Source organism: Sciurus carolinensis, chromosome 11 (assembly GCF_902686445.1).
Source record: "Sciurus carolinensis chromosome 11, mSciCar1.2, whole genome shotgun sequence".
NCBI classification, from domain to species: domain Eukaryota; kingdom Metazoa; phylum Chordata; class Mammalia; order Rodentia; family Sciuridae; genus Sciurus; species Sciurus carolinensis.
The window spans coordinates 76,739,803-76,762,080 of NC_062223.1; the positions used below are offsets into that span (position 1 = coordinate 76,739,803).

The 22,278-nt window shown below is 37.7% G+C and overlaps 1 protein-coding gene across 3 annotated transcripts in view; it reads right to left on the reverse strand.

Annotated features, from left to right (window-relative positions):
- Positions 1 to 22,278, reverse strand: part of C2cd3 (C2 domain containing 3 centriole elongation regulator) — a 161,772-nt gene that overhangs the window by 110,549 nt on the left and 28,945 nt on the right. For all 3 annotated transcript variants that reach the window (XM_047517678.1, XM_047517677.1, XM_047517679.1), the window contains exons 6-7: positions 15,381 to 15,513; positions 14,635 to 14,763 (exon numbers count right to left, since the gene is read on the reverse strand). In XM_047517678.1, the coding sequence (XP_047373634.1) occupies positions 14,635 to 14,763; positions 15,381 to 15,513 (262 nt within the window). The remainder of the gene's footprint in view (positions 1 to 14,634; positions 14,764 to 15,380; positions 15,514 to 22,278) is intronic.

Sequence of the window (22,278 nt, forward strand, 5' to 3'; positions counted from 1 at the left end):
ATTTTATAAAATAAAATTGTAAAACATCAAAATAAATAAATAAGGAGTGGGCATGAAAGTATGTCCTTCATTCTTACTTTCATTCTCCTATTCTTTCCTTGGGTACCCTATCCTGTCTACTTTCAAAGTTTCAATTATAGCCATGTAGCTAACACCCAGTTTTTATCTTTGGGCTAACCCTCTCTCCTAAGCTTCAGTTCTATATATTCAAGCACCTTCTAAACACTGCATTTGAATGTCCATAGGCAACTTAAGTTTCAGATTCACAAGCTTAAACTTGAATTTATTATTTTCAAATCCTTACCTTACATTAAAGATTTCAATTTCAATCATTATGATCCATAAAGTCCCTAAACCAAAACCCTAGGGGTCATTTTTCAGTTTTTGTCCTCTTTTCCACAACTAATGTCATAAGATCCTGTCATATCAACCTTTAATTTTTGTTTCTAACTCTACCACAAGAAGAAACTACTCCCACATAGTTTTCTACCTAGCTTATAAAGTTGATTTTCCATACTGTTGCCAGACTGATATTTCTACTCTTCTGCTCAAATAGTTTGCTAACCAATTTGTAATATGAAATCAAAACTTTTTACCATAATATCCAAAGTCCTTCAAAGTCTGGCTTCCATTTTCCTGTTCAATTACACCCCTACTCACTCTACCTCTACCATCAGCACACTGAATGTTTATGTCGTCTTGCTCTTCTCCTTAAGAAGCCTAAACCTGGAGATCCAAGATGGCAGATTAGAGGGAGGCTGCGTGCCTTGTTGTTCTGTAACTCGCTTTCAAGCAGAGAAAAATCTGTTTCTCTGTGAGGCAGTCTTTGCTGCTCATGGATTCACTACTGTTTACCCCATTTGTCCACCGCAATCACTGGCCAGGTCGACTATCAGCATATCAACCACTCTTTGAGTGCAGATTGTTCACTGACTGTTGCCTATCATCCGCCATTTGCCTGTTTGCCTGCCTCTTGCCTGCCCATCACCTGCTTTTCACTTACCCATCACCCACCACCCAAGGTCCACCTGCTGATCATCTGCTGATAGCCTGCAGACCACCCATAGACCACCAGCTGCCTGCTGTTGCCTGGAAGTCCACTGTCACAGTACCCGCAGGTTTGGTTACACATGGCTGCTGTCATTTTAGGACAGCAGCCAGGACCTGCAGGACCCCTCAGCCTGACTGACTGTGCCATGCTTCAGGACTCCCAGGCCCAACTGATCACACCCCACACAGACTTAGCACCCACATATTGCACGGCAGCTCCCCATTTGCCAACATGTTTGGAAGTCAGTGCAGCCATCTTGGATTATCCTGGAAGTGAAGGCTGCCATCTTTAGGTGGAGCAAACCCCATCCTGAGATGCCTGCTGGAGACTGGAAGCTCATTGTCAGGTACATCTCATGCATCAGGCCACTGAAGACTGGGAGGTTTAAATAGCATATGACTGCTACAGTGTAGATTTTTTTTCCTCCTTTTTGAAAATTTTTAAGTTTTTATTTATTTTTCTTGATCTATTTTCCTTTTGTTTACCTGTTTCCTCAGAGTCTCTTTCTCCCTTTTCTCAAGCTAACAACCAACTTCTTTTGATTCCACTTTCCCTCTTCCTACGATGTAGTTACATCCTACACCCCTCCCCATCCTTTTTGTCTACCATCAGAAACTATAGACCTCATCACAAATCTAATTGAACTCATCCTCTTTGTTTATTATGACAATATTGCTAACATCTTCATAGGGGCTTTTTGGTTTAGGGCTGCATATTGTCCAGACTGGGTTCTGCCAATATTGATCTCCCCTTAAAGAAGAGGTTTTGGAAAACTGCAATAAGCCTATGGGGGTAAACTGCAATATCCCAGATCTGCACTGCTAGAGGGGAAGATACGTGAACAACATGAAAAAACAAGGGGAGAAAGTGTTTCAAACAAACCAAGATTCTATATTAATAGAATCCAATGACAGTATGGTAGAAGAAATGTCAAAAAGGAGTTCAGAATATATGTAATTAGAATGATTTATGAAGCAAAGAATGAGATAAGAGCAAATGCAGGCAATGAACAATCACTTCAATAAACAGTTGAAGGAGCAACAGCAGGAAGTGTCGGGGTTGCGTACGGACCCCTGGCCCTAGGTGGAGCCTGGCCAAGATGGCGCCTGGCAAGCTGCCAGTGCGGTTGAAAAACTGCTATTCTGCACGTATACAACTAATTTCACCTCGAGGAAGTCTCAGTAATTGGTCAGGGCCTCTGCATGATTCTTGCGTGATTCTTAGGTGCTTCAAGTTATACCCATATACGTCTATCTTTTCCCCACATATCATGAATATTCTAATTAGTTGATATAACCTATATAAGTGACAATAACTTCCCAAAAAAGAGAAGAAAAAAAAAAGAAGAATCAGCTGTTAATAAAGAAGTTTGCCACCCATCACGTCTCCGGGTCGTTCTTGCTGGCGAGAGCGACAAGTGGTGCTGAACCCCGGGAATCTTACGTGCCGCGGAGAGGTGAGTGAGGTGAGCAACGGATCGGTGAAAGTGTGCACCCAGATCTGTCAGTGGACAGGGAGGTTTCCTAGAGACGAGAATATTGTGATTGCGATAAAGTTCCTAGGAACGAGAGGTGAAAGTTTCCTCAAAAAATGGGGAACGAGGTTGCTAGATATCGAATGGAAGGTCCCTTGAAAGAAATTCTTAAAGCTAACGGCACTTCCTTAAAGACAAAAACCGCTCGGGCATTTTTAAAGCAGGTAGAGGAGATTTCACCTTGGTTTCTGGAGGAAGGATTGCTAACTATCCCACAGTGGGAACACCCGGGGGAAGATTTAAAGCGTTGTCCGGTAACGCTCCCAGGGACGTTAGCAGTTTGGTCATTAGTCAGAACTTGTTTGCGTTCCCCTCGGGAGGCTTTACAAAAGGCAGTTGCGCAGGGAGAGGAAGTGTTAGAAAAGGTAAAAGAAGAGTCACAAAAGGGCTCTGTTAGCGCTCAGTCAGATTCTGATGAGAGCGAAGAGGGACTCTCAGAGATGGAGTTAAATAAAATTAGTAAAGAAACAAAGTGTTCTCAAGCTGGTTCAATTAGTCAACAGGCATTAAGGGAATTGGAGGGCATAGGGCAGCAGCTAGAAGACAAAAAAAAGGCGTTACAAAAGGCTTTACAAGAGTTGAGCTTACAAAAATATGCAGTGGCGCAGTGGGAAAAAAAAAAAAAAAAAAAAAAAAAAGGAGAAAGTACAAATAAAACCACAAACAGAGCACAAAGAGAAAAATCAGTTTAGGGGAGGGTCCCCCTAGACAGAGAGCTCAGCAGCTCCATTCCTTAAAAGTAATAAAAAATAATGTTTTGTGATTTTCTGCATTCAAACCTAACCTGATTTCTCAACCAGGTAAAAAAGGGGTTAAAAGTAAAGTCCTGGGTGATCCTCCCTCCCCCTGCCACATTGGAATGTAACTACAGCGTCTCAAGGAGAAAAGGGGGGTAACCTAAAGATAAGAAGAAAAAAAAAAAAAAAAAAAAAAGTGTCCGTTTTAAACTCCTGGGCCGCTACAAAAAACTAACTTATTCTTCAGGATTCTTGTTTTGTTTTGTTTTTTCTTTAATGCTGTACTTTTGAGCTCATAATTTTGATCCTGCATACCTAGGTTAATGATTTTTTTTCTTTTTGATCAGTTCTATTTTTTATTAAACTGAAGTTTTTAAACAGCTGTTTCATTGCAATGAACATTTACCTATAAAGTTACAAGGCCTTTGATTTTGTGTTATGTGTTATGTTGTGCTGTCTAATGTCATGTTTTGTCAAAACTGAGCGCTCTTAAAATTAAAATTTAAAAATGGATCCAAATACTTTTATTCACGTGATTTAAAAAGGTTCAATTTAAATTGGGTAAACTAATGAAAGTAAAATGTCTTTAAAAAATAACTCACAACTCTCTAGGTGGTTAAGCTAATAAAATATTGATGTTAATAATATGTCTAATATCAATTGCTTCTAGGACTTTTCTTCAGCAGGAAAGAGGCAACGGATCCTGTTCAGGACACTTGTCTGATATCTTGGTTTTTATAAAATAAATAAATTGGAGTTAACATGTATGGGATTACTCAAATGTGTTTGTAGAGACGTCTGGTTAATTTACAAAGTTAAAATGCTAATTGTTAAATAACATCAAGTACTTTTAACTCCTTAAATTACATGGGGTAACATACTTAAACATTATTGGTGTTTTCATAGGTTGGTAAATAAAAAGGGTTTAAACTTACTTTGTGTCATCACTACACTAAAAACAAGGTTATTAAAAGTTATGTCCTAACAAGTGAAATTCTATATACAAAGGGTCCCAAAAGTTTCAACTGCGTTTCAATTAAGGGTACTATAAACAACAAAATATTTAATCTTATTAAAATAGGGTGATTTATCTAAATTCAGAAATTTCATAAGAGTTGTTTCAAAATGTGAACAAAAAGGTGTCAACAGATAAAAAATAAATAAATAAATAAATAAAAGGTTCTGGGTATAGAAATATATTTAGTAAAAGGTAAAAGGAAATGTTTCTGGATAAAAAAAGTCTGTGTATAACAAAGGATAAGTTTCAACAAGTCTGTGTGTAACTAAGTTGGTTGTATGTATGTAAAACAACTAAAGCTATTTTAGGTTTTTCCTAAGGTGAAATACTAATGTTCTGATATAAGCCAAAGTTTAATCTATATGGTAAAATGACATGGTAAAATGACAAGGATTTCTTAGAAACACTAATTTACTCTTAACTTTGTGTCTCTTAAGTTTTATTCTTTAGAACAATTGTCTTAAAAATAGGGGTTTATACAATTATGGTTAAGCAACTGTTAAAAATTGTACACGTTATAAAGTCTAAATTTTTCTTTAAAAACTAAAATTGGTAAGAACCAATTCCTCACTAAAATTAAAATAACTCTAACCACAGATGTACCTTATAACCCACAAAAACAAAGTATTGTCGAACATACACATCTCACCCTCAAAAATGCTCTTTATAAACAAAAAGGGGGAATAGAGGAGAACTTCAGGTCCCCTAAAGATAAACTTTCTCTTTGTCTCTTTGTTTGGGGTTTTTTAACTCTGGGTAATAAGGGTAACTCGGTGCTTTACTGGAGCTGCGGCTCAGTTTGTGTGTTTCCACGGAATAAACTAACTTACAACCTCTTTTTAGTCTCTTAGGAGGAACAGTTCAACTATGTAACAAAACAACTGCTTCTCTCAATTGTACTTCAGATTTGTGCTATCTCTCAATGTTAAAATGCTTCTAGGTTCCTGCTGGCAGACTTAATGTGTGTTCCTACCTTCGTACCAGTCCCAGTCTCTGTTACAGATGATGAATTGCCAGTATTGCTTTCCAGAAACAAGAGAGACTTTGGAATCACCGCAGCAGTCATTACCGCCATAGTTGCATCAGCGGCAGCAGCCACTGCGGCAGCTGTAGCCTTAACTACGTCTGTACAATCTGCAGCCACAATCAATAAGGTGGTTCAACAGACTGCTACTGCCTTATCTACTCAGCAGACAGTGGATCAACACTTAAAAGCAGGGATTCTTTTAGTGAACCAGCGAGTGGACTTACTTCAAGAACAAATGGACATTTTACAGGAACTGTTAAACGTGGGATGTATTTATCATCTGGCGGGACTGTGCGTTACACCTGTAGCTTACCATAACTTCAGCTATGCAGCAAATTTGTCTAGAAGCTTGTCTGTTCAGTTACGCGCTAACTGGTCTTATGAATTTGATAATCTTACAGCTATTCTTAGATCTCAAATTGTTAGCCTTAATGCTACTAGAGTTGATGTAGCTCCAATGTCTGAAGTACTAAATTGGTTATCCTCCTCTTTCAGTTTTATTAAGCAGTGGGCTGGTACGGGAGCATTATGCATGCTTATGATCATTGCTGTTATCTTCCTCTCACGCACTATCATGCGTGTGCGCCAGAGTCAAGCGAGAGATCGTATCATCTTCCATCAGGCCATGGCTGCCCTAGAGGCCGGCAGCTCCCCACAAGTGTGGCTCGCGAGGCTGGACCATTGACCAGACGGGTAAGGTAGTAGGTAACACCGTACCAACCTAAGACAGGAGCTGTAGCATGCTCTGCAGTTATCCGATGACGGGTAAGGACGGTGGTTGACCACTCCGCCTAAGACAGGCTTGGTCCCGAGCTTTTCTTTTAAAAGAAAAAAGGGGGAACTGTCGGGGTTGCGTACGGACCCCTGGCCCTAGGTGGAGCCTGGCCAAGATGGCGCCTGGCAAGCTGCCAGTGCGGTTGAAAAACTGCTATTCTGCACGTATACAACTAATTTCACCTTGAGGAAGTCTCAGTAATTGGTCAGGGCCTCTGCATGATTCTTGCGTGATTCTTAGGTGCTTCAAGTTATACCCATATACGTCTATCTTTTCCCCACATATCATGAATATTCTAATTAGTTGATATAACCTATATAAGTGACAATAACTTCCCAAAAAAGAGAAGAAAAAAAAAAGAAGAATCAGCTGTTAATAAAGAAGTTTGCCACCCATCACGTCTCCGGGTCGTTCTTGCTGGCGAGAGTGACAAGGAAGCAAAAGATCCATTTCAGCAAAGAGATAGAGATCCTGAAAATAATCCAAAAAGAAATCCTTGAAATGAAGGAAACAATAAACCAAATAAAAAACCCAATGGAAAGCATCACCAACAGACTAGATCACTTAGAAGACAGAACCTCAGACAATGAAAACAAAATATTTAATCTTGAAAACAAAGTTGACTGAACAGAGAAGATGGTAAGAAACCATGAATGGAACCTCCAAGAACTATGGGACATCATGAAAAGACCAAATTTAAGACTTATCAGGATTGAGGAAGCACAGAGATATAACCCAAAGAAATGAACAACCTATTCAATGAAATATCAGAAAATTTCTGAAACCTGGAGAATGAAATGAAAAATCAACTACAAGAAGCTTACAGAACACCAAATGCACAAAATTACAAAAGATCCACACCAAGACACATTATAATGAAAATGCTTAATATCCAAAATAAAGATAGAATTAAAAAAAAAAAAAGTCTAAACCTTAACCAAATTGAATGGAGTTTTTAAAGAACATGTTCTCTTGTACCTCTATTTAATTAATTAAAGTTAATTAATTAATTGAAGTACATTATTTTCTTTTTTTATTTTTTATTATTTATTATTTATTTATTTTTTTTTATTATTGTACACAAATGAGATACATGTTGTTTCTCTGTTTGTACATGGCGTAAAGGCATACCATTTGTGTAATCATAAATTTACATAGGGTAATGTTTGATTCATTCTGTTATTTTTTTCCCTTACCCCCACCTCTCCCACCCCTCTTTTCCCTCTATACAGTCCTTCCTTCCTCCATTATTGCCCCCTCCCTAAACCTAACTCTAAACCTAATACTAACTCTTCCCACCCCACATTATGTGTCCTCATCCACTTATTAGCGATATCATTCTTCCTTTGGTTTTTTGAGATTGGCTTATCTCACTTAGCATGATATTCTCCAGTTTCATCCACTTGCCTGCAAATGCCATAATTTTATCATTCTTTATGGCTGAGTAATATTCCACTGTATATATATACCACAGTTTCTTTATCCATTCATCAATTGAAGGACATCTAGGTTGGTTCCACAATCTGGCTATTGTGAACTGAGCAGCTATGAACATTGATGTGGCTGTATCTCTGTAATATGCTGATTTTAAATCCTTTGGGTATAGGCCAAGGAGTGGGATAGCTGGGTCAAATGGTGGTTCCATTCCAAGTTTTCTAAGGAGTCTACATACTGCTTTCCAGAGTGGCTGCACTAATTTGCAGCCCCACCAGCAATGTATGAGTGTACCTTTCTCCCCACATCCTCGCCAACACCTGTTGTTGCTTGTATTCTTGATAATCGCTATTCTAATTGGGGTGAGATGGAATCTTAGGGTGGTTTTGATTTGCATTTCTCTTATTACTAGAGATGTTGAACATTTTTCCATATGTTTGTTGATTGCTTGTAGATCTTCTTCTGTGAAGTGTCTATTCATTTCCTTAGCCCATTTGTCGATTGGATTACTTGCATTCTTGGTGTAGAGTTTTTTGAGTTCTTTATAGATTCTGGAGATTAGCACTCTATCTGAAGTATGATTGGCAAAGATTTTCTCCCACTCTGTAGGCTCTTTCTTCACATTGCTGATAGTTTCCTTTGCTGAGAGAAAGCGTTTTAGTTTGAATCTATCCCAGTTATTAATTCTTACTTTTATTTCTTGTGCTATGGGAGTCTTGTTGAGGAAGTCTGGTCCTAAGCCAACATGTTGAAGCTCTGGACCTACTTTTTCTTCTATAAGATGCAAGGTCTCTGGTCTGATTCCGAGATCCTTAATCCATTTTGAGTTTAGTTTCGTGCATGGTGAGAGATATGGGTTTAGTTTCATTCTGTTGCATATGGATTTCCAATTCTCCCAGCACCATTTGTTGAAGAGGCTATCTTTTCTCCATTGCATATTTTTGGCCCCTTTGTCTAGTATGAGAAAATTGTATTTATTTGGGTCTGTGTCCGTGTCCTCTATTCTGTACCATTGATCCACCTTTCTATTTTGGTACCAATACCATGCCGTTTTTGTTACTATTTCTTTGTAGTAGAGTTGAAGATCTGGTATTGCGATACCCCCTGCTACACTCTTTCTGCCAAGGATTGCTTTAGCTATTCTGGGTTTTTTATTCTTCCAGATGAATTTCATAATTTCTTGCTCTATTTCTGTAAGATACATCATTGGGATTTTAATTGGAATTGCATTAAATCTGTATAGCACTTTTGGTAGTATGGCCATTTTGACAATATTAATTCTTCCTATCCAAGAACATGGGAGATCTTTCCATCTTCTAAGGTTTTCTTTAATTTCTTTCTTTAGTGTTCTGTAGTTCTCATTGTGGAGGTCTTTCACCTCTTTTGTGAGATTGATTCCCAAGTATTTTATTTTTTTCGATGCTATTGTGAATGGGGTAGTTTTCCTAATTTCTCTTTCTGAAGATTCATCGCTAATGTATAGAAATGCCTTAGATTTATGTGCATTGATCTTATATCCCGCTACTTTACTGAATTCACTTATGAGATCTAACAGTTTTCTGGTGGAATTTCCTGGTTCCTCTAAGTATACAATCATATCATCAGCAAATAGGGATAGTTTGAGTTCTTCTTTTCCTATTCGTATCCCTTTAATTTCTTTGGTCTGTCTAATTGCTCTGGCTAGAGTTTCAAGGACGATATTGAATAGAAGTGGTGAAAGAGGGCATCCCTGCCTTGTTCCAGTTTTTAGAGGGAATGCTTTCAGTTTTTCATCATTTAGAATAATATTAGCCATGGGCTTAGCGTAGATGGCCTTTACAATGTTAAGGAATGTTCCCACTATCCCTATTTTTTCTAGTGTTTTGAGCATGAAGGGGTGCTGTATTTTATCAAATGCTTTTTCTGCATCTATTGAAATAATCATGTGATTCTTGACTTTAAGTCTATTGATATGGTGAATTACATTTATTGATTTCCTGATGTTGAACCAACCTTGCATCCCTGGGATGAAACCCACTTGATCATGGTGCACTATCTTTTTAATATGTTTTTGTATGCGATTTGCTAAAATTTTGTTGAGAATTTTTGTGTCGATGTTCATTAAGGATATTGGTCTGAAATTTTCTTTCCTCGATGTGTCTCTGTCTGGTTTAGGTATCAGGGTAATATTGGCTTCATAGAATGAGTTTGGGAGGGTTCCCTCCTCTTCTATTTTATGGAATACTTTGAGAAGTATTGGAATGAGCTCTTCTTTCAAAGTTTTGTAGAACTCGGCTGAGAACCCATCTGGTCCCAGACTTTTCTTTGTTGGTAGGCTTTTGATGACTTCTTCTATTTCATTACTTGAAATTGGTCTATTTAAATTGTATATGTCCTCCTCGTTCAGTTTAGGCAATTCATATGTCTCTAGAAACCTGTTGATGTCTTCGAAATTTTCTATTTTGTTGGAGTATAGATTTTCAAAATAGTTTCTAATTATGTTTTGTATTTCAGTCGTGTCTATTGTGATATTTCCTTGTTCATTCCGAATTTTAGTGATTTGGGTTTTCTCTCGTCTTCTCTTTGTTAGTGTGGCTAAAGGTTTATCAATTTTGTTTATTTTTTCGAAGAACCAACTATTTATTTTGTCAATTTTTTGTATTGTTTCTTTTGTTTCAATTTCGTTGATTTCAGCTCTGAGTTTGACTATTTCCTGTCTTCTACTACTTTTGGTGTTGGTCTGTTCTTCTTTTTCTAGGGCTTTGAGCTGTAGTGTTAGGTCGTTTATTTTTTGAGTTTTACTTCTTTTATTAAATGAGCTCCATGAAATAAATCTTCCTCTAAGTACTGCTTTCATAGTGTCCCAGAGATTTTGATATGATGTTTCTTTGTTCTCGTTTACCTCTAAGAATTTTTTAATTTCCTTCCTAATATCTTCTGTTATCCATTCATCATATAATAGCATATTGTTTAATCTCCAGGTGTTGGAGTAGTTTCTGTTTTTTACTCTTTCATTTATTTCTAACTTCAATCCATTATGATCTGATAGAATACAAGGTAGTGTCTCTATCTTCTTGTATTTGCTGACATTAGCTTTGTGGCATAATATATGGTCTATTTTAGAGAAGGATCCATGTGCTGCTGAGAAGAAAGTGTATTCGCTCTTGGTTGGATGGTATATTCTATAAATGTCTGTTAAGTCTAAATTATTGATTGTGTTATTAAGATCTATGGTTTCTTTGTTCAATTTTGGTTTGGAAGATCTGTCCAGTGGTGAGAGGCGTGTTAAAATCACCTAGTATTATTGTGTTATGGTCTATTTGGTTTCTAAAATTGAGAAGGATTTGTTTAACATACATGGATGAGCCATTGTTTGGGGCATAGATGTTTATGATTGTTATATCTTGCTGATTTATGCTTCCCTTAAGCAGTATGAAATGTCCTCCCTTATCCCTTCTGACTGACATTGGCTTGAAGTCCACATTATCTGAAATGAGGATAGATACTCCAGCTTTTTTGCTGAGTTCATGTGCATGGTATGTTTTTCCCCATCCTTTCACCTTTAGTCTATGGGTATCTCTTTCTATGAGGTGAGTCTCTTGCAGGCAACATATTGTTGGATCTTTCTTTTTAATCCAATCCGCCAGTCTATGTCTTTTGATTGATGAATTCAGGCCATTAACATTCAGGGTTATTATTGAGATATGATTTGTATTCCCGGTCATTTGGTTCATATTTAAAATTTTATTTATTTATTTATTTATTTTTTGACACATCTTGGTTCCTCCTTTATTTGACAGTTCCTTTAGGATAATTCCTCCCTTTGCTGATTTGCTTCTTTGTTTTTTATTTCTTCCTCATGAAATATTTTGCCGAGAATGTTCTGTAATGCTGGCTTTCTTCTTGTAAATTCTTTTAGCTTTTGTTTATCATGGAATGATTTTATTTCATCGTCAAATTTGAAGGTAAGCTTTGCTGGGTATAAGATTCTTGGTTGGAATCCATTTTCTTTCAGAGCTTGAAAAATGTTATTCCAGGTCCTTCTAGCTTTTAGGGTCTGGATTGAAAAATCTGCTGATATCCGTATTGGTTTCCCCCTGAATGTAATTTGGTTCTTTTCTCTCACAGCCTTTAAAATTCTGTCTTTATTTTGTATGTTAGGTATTTTCATTATAAAGTGCCTTGGTGTGGGTCTGTTGTAATTTTGTGTATTTGGAGTCCTATAAGCCTCTTGAACTTGATTTTCCATTTCATTCTTCAGATTTGGGAAATTTTCTGATATTATTTCATTGAATAGATTGTTCATTCCTTGGTTTGTTTCTCTAAGCCTTCCTCAATCCCAATAATTCTCAAATTTGGCCTTTTCATGATATCCCATAGTTCTTGCAGATTCTGTTCATGATTTCTTACCATCTTCTCTGTTTGTTCAACTTTGTTTTCGAGGTTAAATATTTTGTCTTCAATATCTGAGATTCTGTCTTCCAGGTGTTCTATCCTATTGGTTATGCTTTCTATGGAGTTCTTAATTTGGTTTATTGTTTCCTTCATTTCAAGGATTTCTGTTTGTTTTTTTTTTTCAATATTTCTAACTCTTTATTGAAATGATCTTTTGCTTCCTGAATTTGCTCTGTTAACTGTCGATTGGTGCGATCATTCAATGCCTGCATTTGCTCTTTCATCTCATCATTCAATGCCTGCATTTGCTCTTTCATCTCATCGTTTGCTTCCCTAATCATTTTAATTACGTACATTCTGAACTCCCTTTCTGTCATTTCTTCTGCCATGCTGTAGTTGGATTCTATTGATGTAACATCTAGATTTGTTTGGGGCATTTTCTTCCCTTGTTTTCTCATATTGTTCATTAATCAGTGGGTCATTGAGATATTGCAGATTTCCTCTATCAACTTATAATGTCCCTGAAGATTGCTAGTATATCCCCTCTTATCCTTCAGTGGCCTGAAGTCTTGGAGGAAGTTGATAATGCAGAGCTCCACGAAGAAGCTGCCTCTCTAGGGTAGTGACCCTCAGGTGGCGTATATTCCCTGCTAGTGGTCAGAGGTGTCTCCACTTGTTGACCAATGGTCATCCAACGGGGAACTAGGCTGCGGGCTGAGGCAAGGCCTATTTGTGCCTGTGTCTCTGGTTTAACTGTCCCTGTGGGAAAACCTCTCCCGGTAGGGAAGACTCACTCGGTGGGAACGTCTCGCTGGTCAGTTCCCCTCCTAGAGGTTCCCCTCAATCTACAACTACCGCCTGGGCTGGGCTGTCTTCCTCTGCAACGTTCCCAGGGGCCCGGACCTACCTCCTGGGCCTGGGAGCCTCACCCTCCGCAGGCGAGTTTCCTTAGGCTGCCTCTCCCAGATAATCTGCCCGCAGTCCTGGAAACTTCGCTCCACCCCTAGGCGTGTCTCTGTGCGGCTCTTCCAGCAAGAAGTCACCTAGCTCCTGGGACCCTACTCTGCACCTAATCGCCTGGCTACGCGGCCCCTTGTCTGAACCGCCACTTGGAGCCCTGTACAATAGCTCTGATACCCAGAGACCCGTCGCACACCTCCTCCACCGGACAGCAACCCGGTTTCCGACACAGTCACTAAGAGTCCAAGCAACTCACTTCGCGTCTCCTCCTCCCGCCAACCTCCCGTAGTCCTAGGCAGTCATCCAAGCCCAAGTGACCCGCCCTGTTCCTCCTCCTCCCCCTCGGGGTAGCCCCCTGGGTGTTCAGGGGCGGTGGCTCTGAGACCAAGTGACCCACCGTGCTCCTCCTCCAGGCAGGCCACCGGTGTTCAGGAGCGGTTGCTTTGAGTGCAATCAACTCACCACTTGCCTCCTTCTCTGGCAACCGCCTGTGGCTCTGATGCAGTCACTCCTAGACCAAGCGACCCGCCGCACTTCTCCTCTCCCTCCGGGCAATCCCCCGGTGTTCAGGAGCAGTCGTTCTGAGTTCACACAGCTCGCCACGCAGCTCCTCCTCTGGCAACCGCCTGTGGCTCTGATGCAGTCACTCCTAGACCAAGCGATCCGCCGCGCTCCTCCTCTTCCACCAGGCAACCCCCCGGTCTTGTGTCATTTCTTTTCCTCCTGTTTCCTAACACCCACTTCAGAGCTCAAATCACTATTTCCATTTTATCCCTACAATTGCATAATTCTGTATCAAGTTGGTGCTTTGGAAGGGAAGGTCTAACAGCAAGCCGGTTCTACCCCTCCTTGATAATCAAGTGACACTCACATTATTTTCTGTTACTGAGGATTAAGCCCAGGGTGCTCTACCACTGAGTTATATCCCCAACACTCCCCTCCTTTTTTTTTTTTTAAATGTTTCATTTTGAGGTCTGGGGAGATAGCTCAGTGGGTAGAGTGCTTGCCTTGCAAGCACAAGGCCCTGTTTCATTTTGAGACAGGGTTTCTTTAAGTTGCCTAGGCTGGCTTTGAACTCATGATCCTCCTGCTATAGCCTCCCAAAGTTGCTGGGAATCCAAGCAAACACCATGAAGGTTGATGTCTTACACTTTTATAACTTAACACGTATTGCTTTTAACCACTATGCCCTACCACCTTGCCAAGACAGTAATGGTGATCATATCTTACTCAAGAGAGAATAAATAGATGAGGGAACATGTTAATGGTAACATTAACAACAGCTACCAAGAATCAAACTACTATGTGTCAAGCACAGTGTTAGCTCCTTTACATTCATCATTTCTAATTCTCACAGTTTTGCAAGATTAGGAACAATTCCACATTTATTGGTGCCTCTGGTGGTGAGATGCTTGCTTAAGGACATAATAGATCTCAAATTTCAACTTTAATTTGTTTAAATTCATGCAGCTTTCATCACATCATGTTGATATTGGTGGTGGGAACAGCTGGGAAATATGGACTGGGAATCATTCTGTAAATGAAGCCAGGAACAAAAGGCTAAAAACTGAATTTTTCTTTAGTAGGCAATGAGTAGTAGTTTAAGAAATAGGAAAGAACTGGTTCAGTTAAGGAAGCAAAGCTTTAGGAGGATGAATCTAACAAAGTACTTAATGAATTGGAGGAAGAACTTAAAAGAAATGAAGCTGGTTAAAAGCACTTACCTGCCTAATAGGAGCTGTATAGCTCTGGTATCAATTTTTGTGTCATGTTTCCAAAGTGCATCCTCAGTTGGAGGAAGGACATGATCTTCACTGTGGTCTTTCCTTTGATTCTTAGACAACACTCTGATTCTGAAGTGTAGGAAAATACTTTCTCACTAAATGGCTAACAGATGGGAAAAATCTGAATCATAACTAATTGAGCAAAAAAAAAAAAAAAAAGTATGGATCTGGTCTGATTCAGAAAATTTAACTTAAGATTTAAATGCCTTAAATATATCTAAAACTTTACACTCTGCAGAGATCTTTCCTCATCAGAATCCCATTTCATTTCCCAAAGATAGGCAGAAAATATCCCCATTTTATATACAAGCATTCCAGTTCAGAAAGAGCAAAGAATTTACTTGTTTATACATTTAGCAAGTGTCAGTGCTAGTACTAGCATCTTAAATCCTAATTTAGACATCTTTGCCACCTTGTCAAAAATTATTTTCTGAACATTTCCAAGATTATCCAGTTTAGAACTTAACGAGAAACAGGTTGGGTGCTGGGGTTGTAGTTCAATGGGTAGAGTGCTTGCCTAGCACATGTGAGGCACTGGGTTCAGTCCTCAGCACCACATAAAAATAAATAAAATAAAGGTACTGTGTCCATCTACAACTTAAAAAAAAAATAAAGAAATAATTAAAAAAAAGAAACAGTTTAACAAGAAAATGAACTGTTGAGTTTGTGTCTATTCTGTAACTTACTGGGTTGATGATCGAAGAGAATCTTCCTTCATTGAAGGATGAATTTTGTCCAACAACATGCTAGTATCTGGGCTTGATTTCATTGCTGAAATCACCATGGCATTGCGCAGTTTATTGCCTTGCTCTAACAGAGCTGAAAGCAGCAAAAGCAGAAAATGAAAACTCTGAGTTCCAGAAGAAATATTTGCAATATTCAGTGTATTTCCTTTTATCTTAAGACTTACCACAAGGTTCTGTACCCTTCCCCACTAGCAAGAGAATTCCTTGAGGACATTCACTTAACAATAGTTGTTTGCTGAGCTTCTACTCTGCACTGTTTTGATGCTGACATTGTGTCAATGAATAAAGTCTCTTTTTACAGAGAAGATGACCTTCTTGTGGGAGTCATTAGATCCCCAGGCATTCAATTTTTTCAACTGGTGTTTGTACATAACTATTTTATTTTATTATTAGTTATTAGTGTTAATCTTTTTCTGTGCCTAATTTATAAATTAAATTTTATCAAAGACATGTATACATAGGAAAAAAAATAGTACATATGCAGGGCACAGTAGTATACAGTTTTAGGAATCTATTGGGGGTCTTGCCTTACAATGAGAATTTCAATTTCAATTATTATAATAAATGGGGACTACTATGTAACCAGAATGACTCCCCATTCTGTGCTTTTATCCACTCTACTACATAACATCCTGCTATAGTTCTTAGGCTTCCTTTTAAAAGCTGAGGACCAATGGTATTACTCCATGGAACATGGGAAGTATTATAATTTTATTGAGATTCTACATCTGTTTAGAAGGTAAGTGAGACTGAAAAAAAAATACCTACTTTCTAGACTACAGTTTTAAACTTCTGAAAATAAGGAAAATGTGGTGGTTAAGCCAAGGGGAAAAAAAAAACCCTCAAAATGTGCCAAAGAGATCCAAAAACGTCTAACATTTCTTACAATAAACAGATCAAAATATAGTTTAAAAACTTGAGAAAAGACCCCAAACCTTAAATATCATATCTTCAATGTGTGATATGAAAATAAAAGCAAATTAAACCAAATAAAGCTCATCCACTGTGGTAAACAGAATTCTAAAATGGTTCCCCAGAGATTCCCAGCCTTTAGGTACACATACCTTTTCCTAGTGATTCAAACACTCATCTAGGTATTATTTCAAAGGGATTCTGAAGATGTAATTAAGATTCCAAACCTGTCAACTTTAAGGTAGGGTGATTATCTTGGTAGGCAGGACCTATGATATGAGACTTTGAAATGGGGTCTAAATGCTACGATGACAAGGAACTGAATTCTGTCGGCAACAAGAATAAGCTTGGAATTTTCTCCAGAGCCTCCAGATATGAACTCAGTCTATCTGATACCTTGACTTTAGCAGAAAATCCAATATGTCATGTCTGACTTCTGACATATAAAACCATGAGATAACAAATGGGTATTGTTAGAAGTATTAAGTTTGTGGTCGTTATGCAGCCACACAAAATTAATATACTCATTAATGTTACTAATAAAGAATACTGATTGTTAGTCAGGCATGGTGGCACATGCCTGTAATCCCGGTGACTTGGGAAGTTGAAGCAGGATTGTGAGTTCAAAGCCAGCCTCAGGAACTTAGTGAGGCCCTAAGCAACTTAGTGAGAAGACCCTGTCTCAAAATAAATAATAAAAAAGGGGCTTAGGGATGTGGGATATAGCTCAATGGTTAAATGCTCCTAGGTTTAATCCTTGGTACCAAAAAATGATTATTAACATTTTGATGTGTCTTATTTTTATCTATGCATATATGTCTGTATATACATTTCTTTTGCAAAAATGGTATATTGTATATCCTGTTTTATAACTATGTTTTCACTTACCACTAACTTTTTCTCAGTAAATAATGGCTACACAGTATGATATTCAGAATTTATTATATTAATTTTTTATGAAAAGAAAGAAAATCTCTTTGAGATTCAGCTGGAAAACATCTGCATCCCAAAGAGATTTATTTGGCTTGTTTATTCATGAGAAAGAGTGAGGAAAACATGGTCTACCAGAATTGGAAATCTAGTTAGATCTAAAAGTCTTCCATTTAAAGCATAGTATGCAACAGGATCCTTTTTCTTTTCGTTTAGTTGATACTGGCTTTATTCCATATGATTTAAAATTCATTAACCTCTCATGGATTGAATAAGAGGTTAATGACAAGCAGTGTTTGATTTTAGGGCCATGTAGACAATAACCTTTTTTTTCTGATATTTGTTCCTAATGAGGTAACAGCCTTGATACTTTATTATATATCCCTACCTATTATGGTTTGGATATAAGGAGTCCCCCAAAAACTTCTGCTAATGCAGTAATATTCAGTGGTAACATGACAAGACTATGAAAACTGTAACCTAATCCTAGTTTGAATGGATTGACGGGGTGGAAACTGTAAGCAGATGGGGAGTGGCTGGAGAAGGTGGGCCACTTTGGGGTATGCCCTGGAAGGATGCATCTTCCTTATGGTCCTTTCCCCTTTTCCTGGATCTCTCTCTCCTTTAAAATTATTTTTTTCTTTTGGTACTGGGGGTTGAATCCAGGGGTGCTTTACCAATGAACTATATCCCCAGCCTTTTTATTTTGAGACAGGGTCTCAGCAAGTTGCTTAGGGTCATGTCTTATGATCCTCCTGCCTCAGCCTCTCCAGTTGCTGGGATTACAGGTGTGAGCCACTGTACCTAGCTGATCTTTGCTTCCTTGCTGCCATAAGAGAGCAGTTTTCCTCCACTAGAACCCTTCCACATGATGTGCTGCCTCACCTTGGAACCAGAACCCCAATGGACTTGGCTATCTATGGACTGAGATCTCTGAAACTGTAAGACCCAAAAAACTCTCTCTCCTATAAGTTGTTTTTGTCAGGTGTTTTGGTTACAGTGATGAAAAAGCTAACTAAAACAATATCTAATTATTATCAGTTCCTTAAGGCAAAATATTTCCTCTGTGCTCTCAGAGTTTCTGGTATTTAACTCTATCAAAGAATTGGTCACACAGTATTGTTAATTGTCAATCTTACCCAATTTATAGTGCTGGGATTGGCTTTTTCTGCTCTTTGTATTTGTGGTATCTAGTACAGTGTCTGGCATCTATTGGACATTTGATAACATGTTTTAATGAATACTTCTATTGCTGCATATATTTACACATAATTGTAATCTGCTTTTGAGTCTGTCTCTTTTACTAAAATGAATTCCTTAAGGGTAGGGATTGAAACATTTATCATTGTAATCCTAAAACTAAGAACAAGACTGACACAAGACAGACACATAAAAGCTACTTGAATTGAGCTTCTTTTTGATCTCTGATAAATAAAAACTCCATTGGGAATGATAATATTGAAGAATGATTTATTGAGTCCTTTAAATATGAAATGGAATTGGTACCTCAGATACTTTCCAAAGCAGATTTTAAATGGAAATAAACATTAAGGAAGATAAGTAAGAGAACTCTATGTACAAGTAGTCCATTTGTTGGCCTCCAAATGGTTTCAATGTTGAAACACCCATTTTTTTGGAAAAGATTCTTTGATGTCTAAGGTATGACAATAAGAACATTTTATCTTGACTTTTCAAGGAGAAACTGGTATCCCACAGTACAAAAATTATCATGGCATCTTCCTGCACCTCAGTTCAATAACCATTTTGTACACACACAGAAATACCACTCTGGTGAGTTCAGGACAAATATTTCCCTTACTTATTTCCTATATGAAATGGGTATAGCCCTGGCTAAACAAGGTAGGTATACAGCTTCTGGTATTCCTTCCAATATTCTGCTATCTGTTCTAAAGTTCAACTGTTGTAAACAGAATGTGTAGTTGGTGTTCCATAAATACTAGCTAGCTGCCTGATTCTGTACCACTTTCCACTTTCTGGTATACTATTAGTACAATAAAGACCAGGAAAATCATTGGGTTTAGCTATTTATTGTGTCCCTCCTGGGACCTCAGCTCTAGGCCTATGGAAGCAGCCCAGTTAATCTTAGTTCCCTAGAATCTTGTGTTTGGAAGACACCTTTAAAGATTCCATTCAAATGTCTACTTGAGGATTTAATACAATATGCAAGAGGATCATCGGATCTCCAGCCCATGCCTGACTATTTACAGTGGTGTAGAATTTACAACCTTTTGAAGTGGTCCTCTCCCATTTCTGCATATGTCAGACTATTAACTCAGACTGAGCCACCATCTGTCATGTTTTATCTTTAACTCCATCGATCCTACAAGATTATAGAAGAGGTTGCATATTGGCAGGCTAGCGGTTGTGCCTGGCATAATTTGTTTGGCTTGAACAGTTGGCTAGTATAGTCTTGATTAAAATAATAATAATAATAATACAGGCATGCCTGGGTAAACAATGAACTTACAGGAGCAGGACTAAGGAGAGGGCTTTGCCTTAGAGTCTAAGACAAAAATTAATGAGGAGCAGCTGCCCCTTTTGACAAGGCAGAAGTTTCCTAACTCAGTCTATCTCTTCATTTTAAAATGGGGGAAAAATCCCTATCCTCACAAAGGTTTTTCTAAGATTCTGGGTATAAAGCACTTTAAGTACCTAGCACATAATTAGTGCTCAATAAGTGGTAGCTGTTTTCTTTAGGCTAAATATCTCCTGTTGGTTCTTTTTACCTTACCAGCCTAGTTACTCTCCTTAGAAGGTACGTGTATGTGTGTGTTGCTGGGGATCAAACCCATTGCCTCACACATGCTAGTTAAGGTGCTCTACCATTGAGTTACATCTCTAGCCCCCATCATCTTTAGATCTGCAATGCTACCTACTTAACGAGGCCCTCCTTTAGTGCTTGGTGCTAAATAATCCCAGTGACTCAGGAGGCTGAGGCAGAAGTTGGAGGCCAGGTTAGGTAATTTAGCAAGACCCTGTAGCCAAAAAAAAAAAAAAAGGCTGGGGATATAGCTCAGTGGATATAGCTCCTGGGTTCAATCTCCTGTACCAATAATAAATAAATAAATAAATAAACAAATGAATAAATCACCAAACCTACATAAAACAAGTATCTCTTTCACTTTCCTTGCTTCATTTTTCCCCATTACCATTATCACCATCTGATACTACATATTTATTTTTGTAGTTTATAATTTGTCTTCCCATTCAGAATATAAGATCCACAAGAATTTGTCTTTTTAAAAACAAAATTAAACTGCTATATTCCTGACACATAGAAGAATGACAGACATTTGGTAGATGCTGAATAAATAACCACTTAATTAATGAACAAATATCCTTCTCCAAGTCTGGTACCCTAGTCTGTACAAAATATTCCAAGTGTAAGTCAATAAGTGCTGAGAATAGTGGGTCAATTTTCCTTCTTGTTAATGATGTCTTTGTGTTAAAGGCTAAAATAATTGGACTATAATATTTGAATATATTTTAAAAAATAGACATTTCAGTTGATAAACTATGAACAGAATGTTTTCTTCATTAAAAAATATACCAGGATTTACATATAAATTTACATGTAAATATACATATCTCTGTGGTACAGTGTATGCTCAGCACATGCTAAGCCCTGGGTTCAATCCTCAGCAACACAGAAAACAAGAACAAGAACAAAAATAAAAATCAAACCAAATGACCTTACTAATGTGAATTATGTACCTTGGTAGTTATTTAAAAGACTTTCCTATGAATGTTATAGATATTCCATTCTGGAAATTTTACTTGTGGGGATGGGAACAAATTCCTGTCATGCTAACCATGTCATAGTAGTAATATGGTATAATACAAGCCAGTTAGTCGCTTTTATTGTAATTAATTCTATTTCCATCTGAGGTAATTAATTCTATTCCCATTTGCTTCCCTCCCCCCGTCCCCCGCCACCTAGTTTAAGCCCTTACATGGATAAACCTGTCTCCTTTCTACTTCTATTTAGTTATAACAGAAGTTAATTCCCAGGCTTTAGACAAGCAGTTAAGATCAGTTGCTATGCACTGAATATTCTCATTAAGACTAATAGTTTTCAGAATATGAAATGAAGTTGGTACTGCCCTCTCTGTACAATGGTATAAGTATATGCTGCTCTAATACAAAAAAAGCATTTGCCTTGGAATTATTTGGGGAAAAATAAGAACTAATATTTTTCTCTGATAAAAACTACGCTCAATATCCAGATTCCTTTTAAATCTGCAATTATAAGAAACTAATTTAGGAGTTCCTTGGTAGACACGGATGGAACTGAAAGACACTGTGTTGAGTGAAATAAAAGTAACAGAAAGACAAATAATGTGTCTTCTCATTTATATGTGGAAGCTTAAAAGTTGATCTCAAAGTAGTAGAGAAAAGAAGAGTGGTTATAAAGTCTGGGAAGGGTGTTGGGAGGGGGACAAAGAGGAGATGATTAACTAATACAGGGGTGCAGTTGGATAGGAAGAATAACTTCAATGTTTTATAGCAATAATAAGATAACTATGGTTGACAATAATTAATTGAAATCATTAGTAGAGAGAAATTTGAATGTTCCTAACAAAGAAATGATATCCAAGGTGATAGATAAGCCAGTTATCCTAACTTGATCATTACACATTATATATATGTACTGAAATGTCCCAATGTACACCATAAATACATACAATTATTATGTGTCAATTATAAATAAAAATGAAAAAGAAAAAGTTATTTGGTAGTTTAATAGGGCTGTCTTTTAAAATTTTTTTGGACCTTTATTTTATTTATTTATTTATATGTGGGGCTGAGACTCAAACTCAGTGCCTCACACATGCTAGGCAAGTGTTCCACACTGAGTCACAACCCCAGCTCCAATAGGGTTATCTTTAAATGGGGAGAAATTTTGGGCCACAGCAAGTCTTTTATTTGACTATTTAGTTCAAATATAAGTTTTGGTTCTCTTTATAGGTGAGTT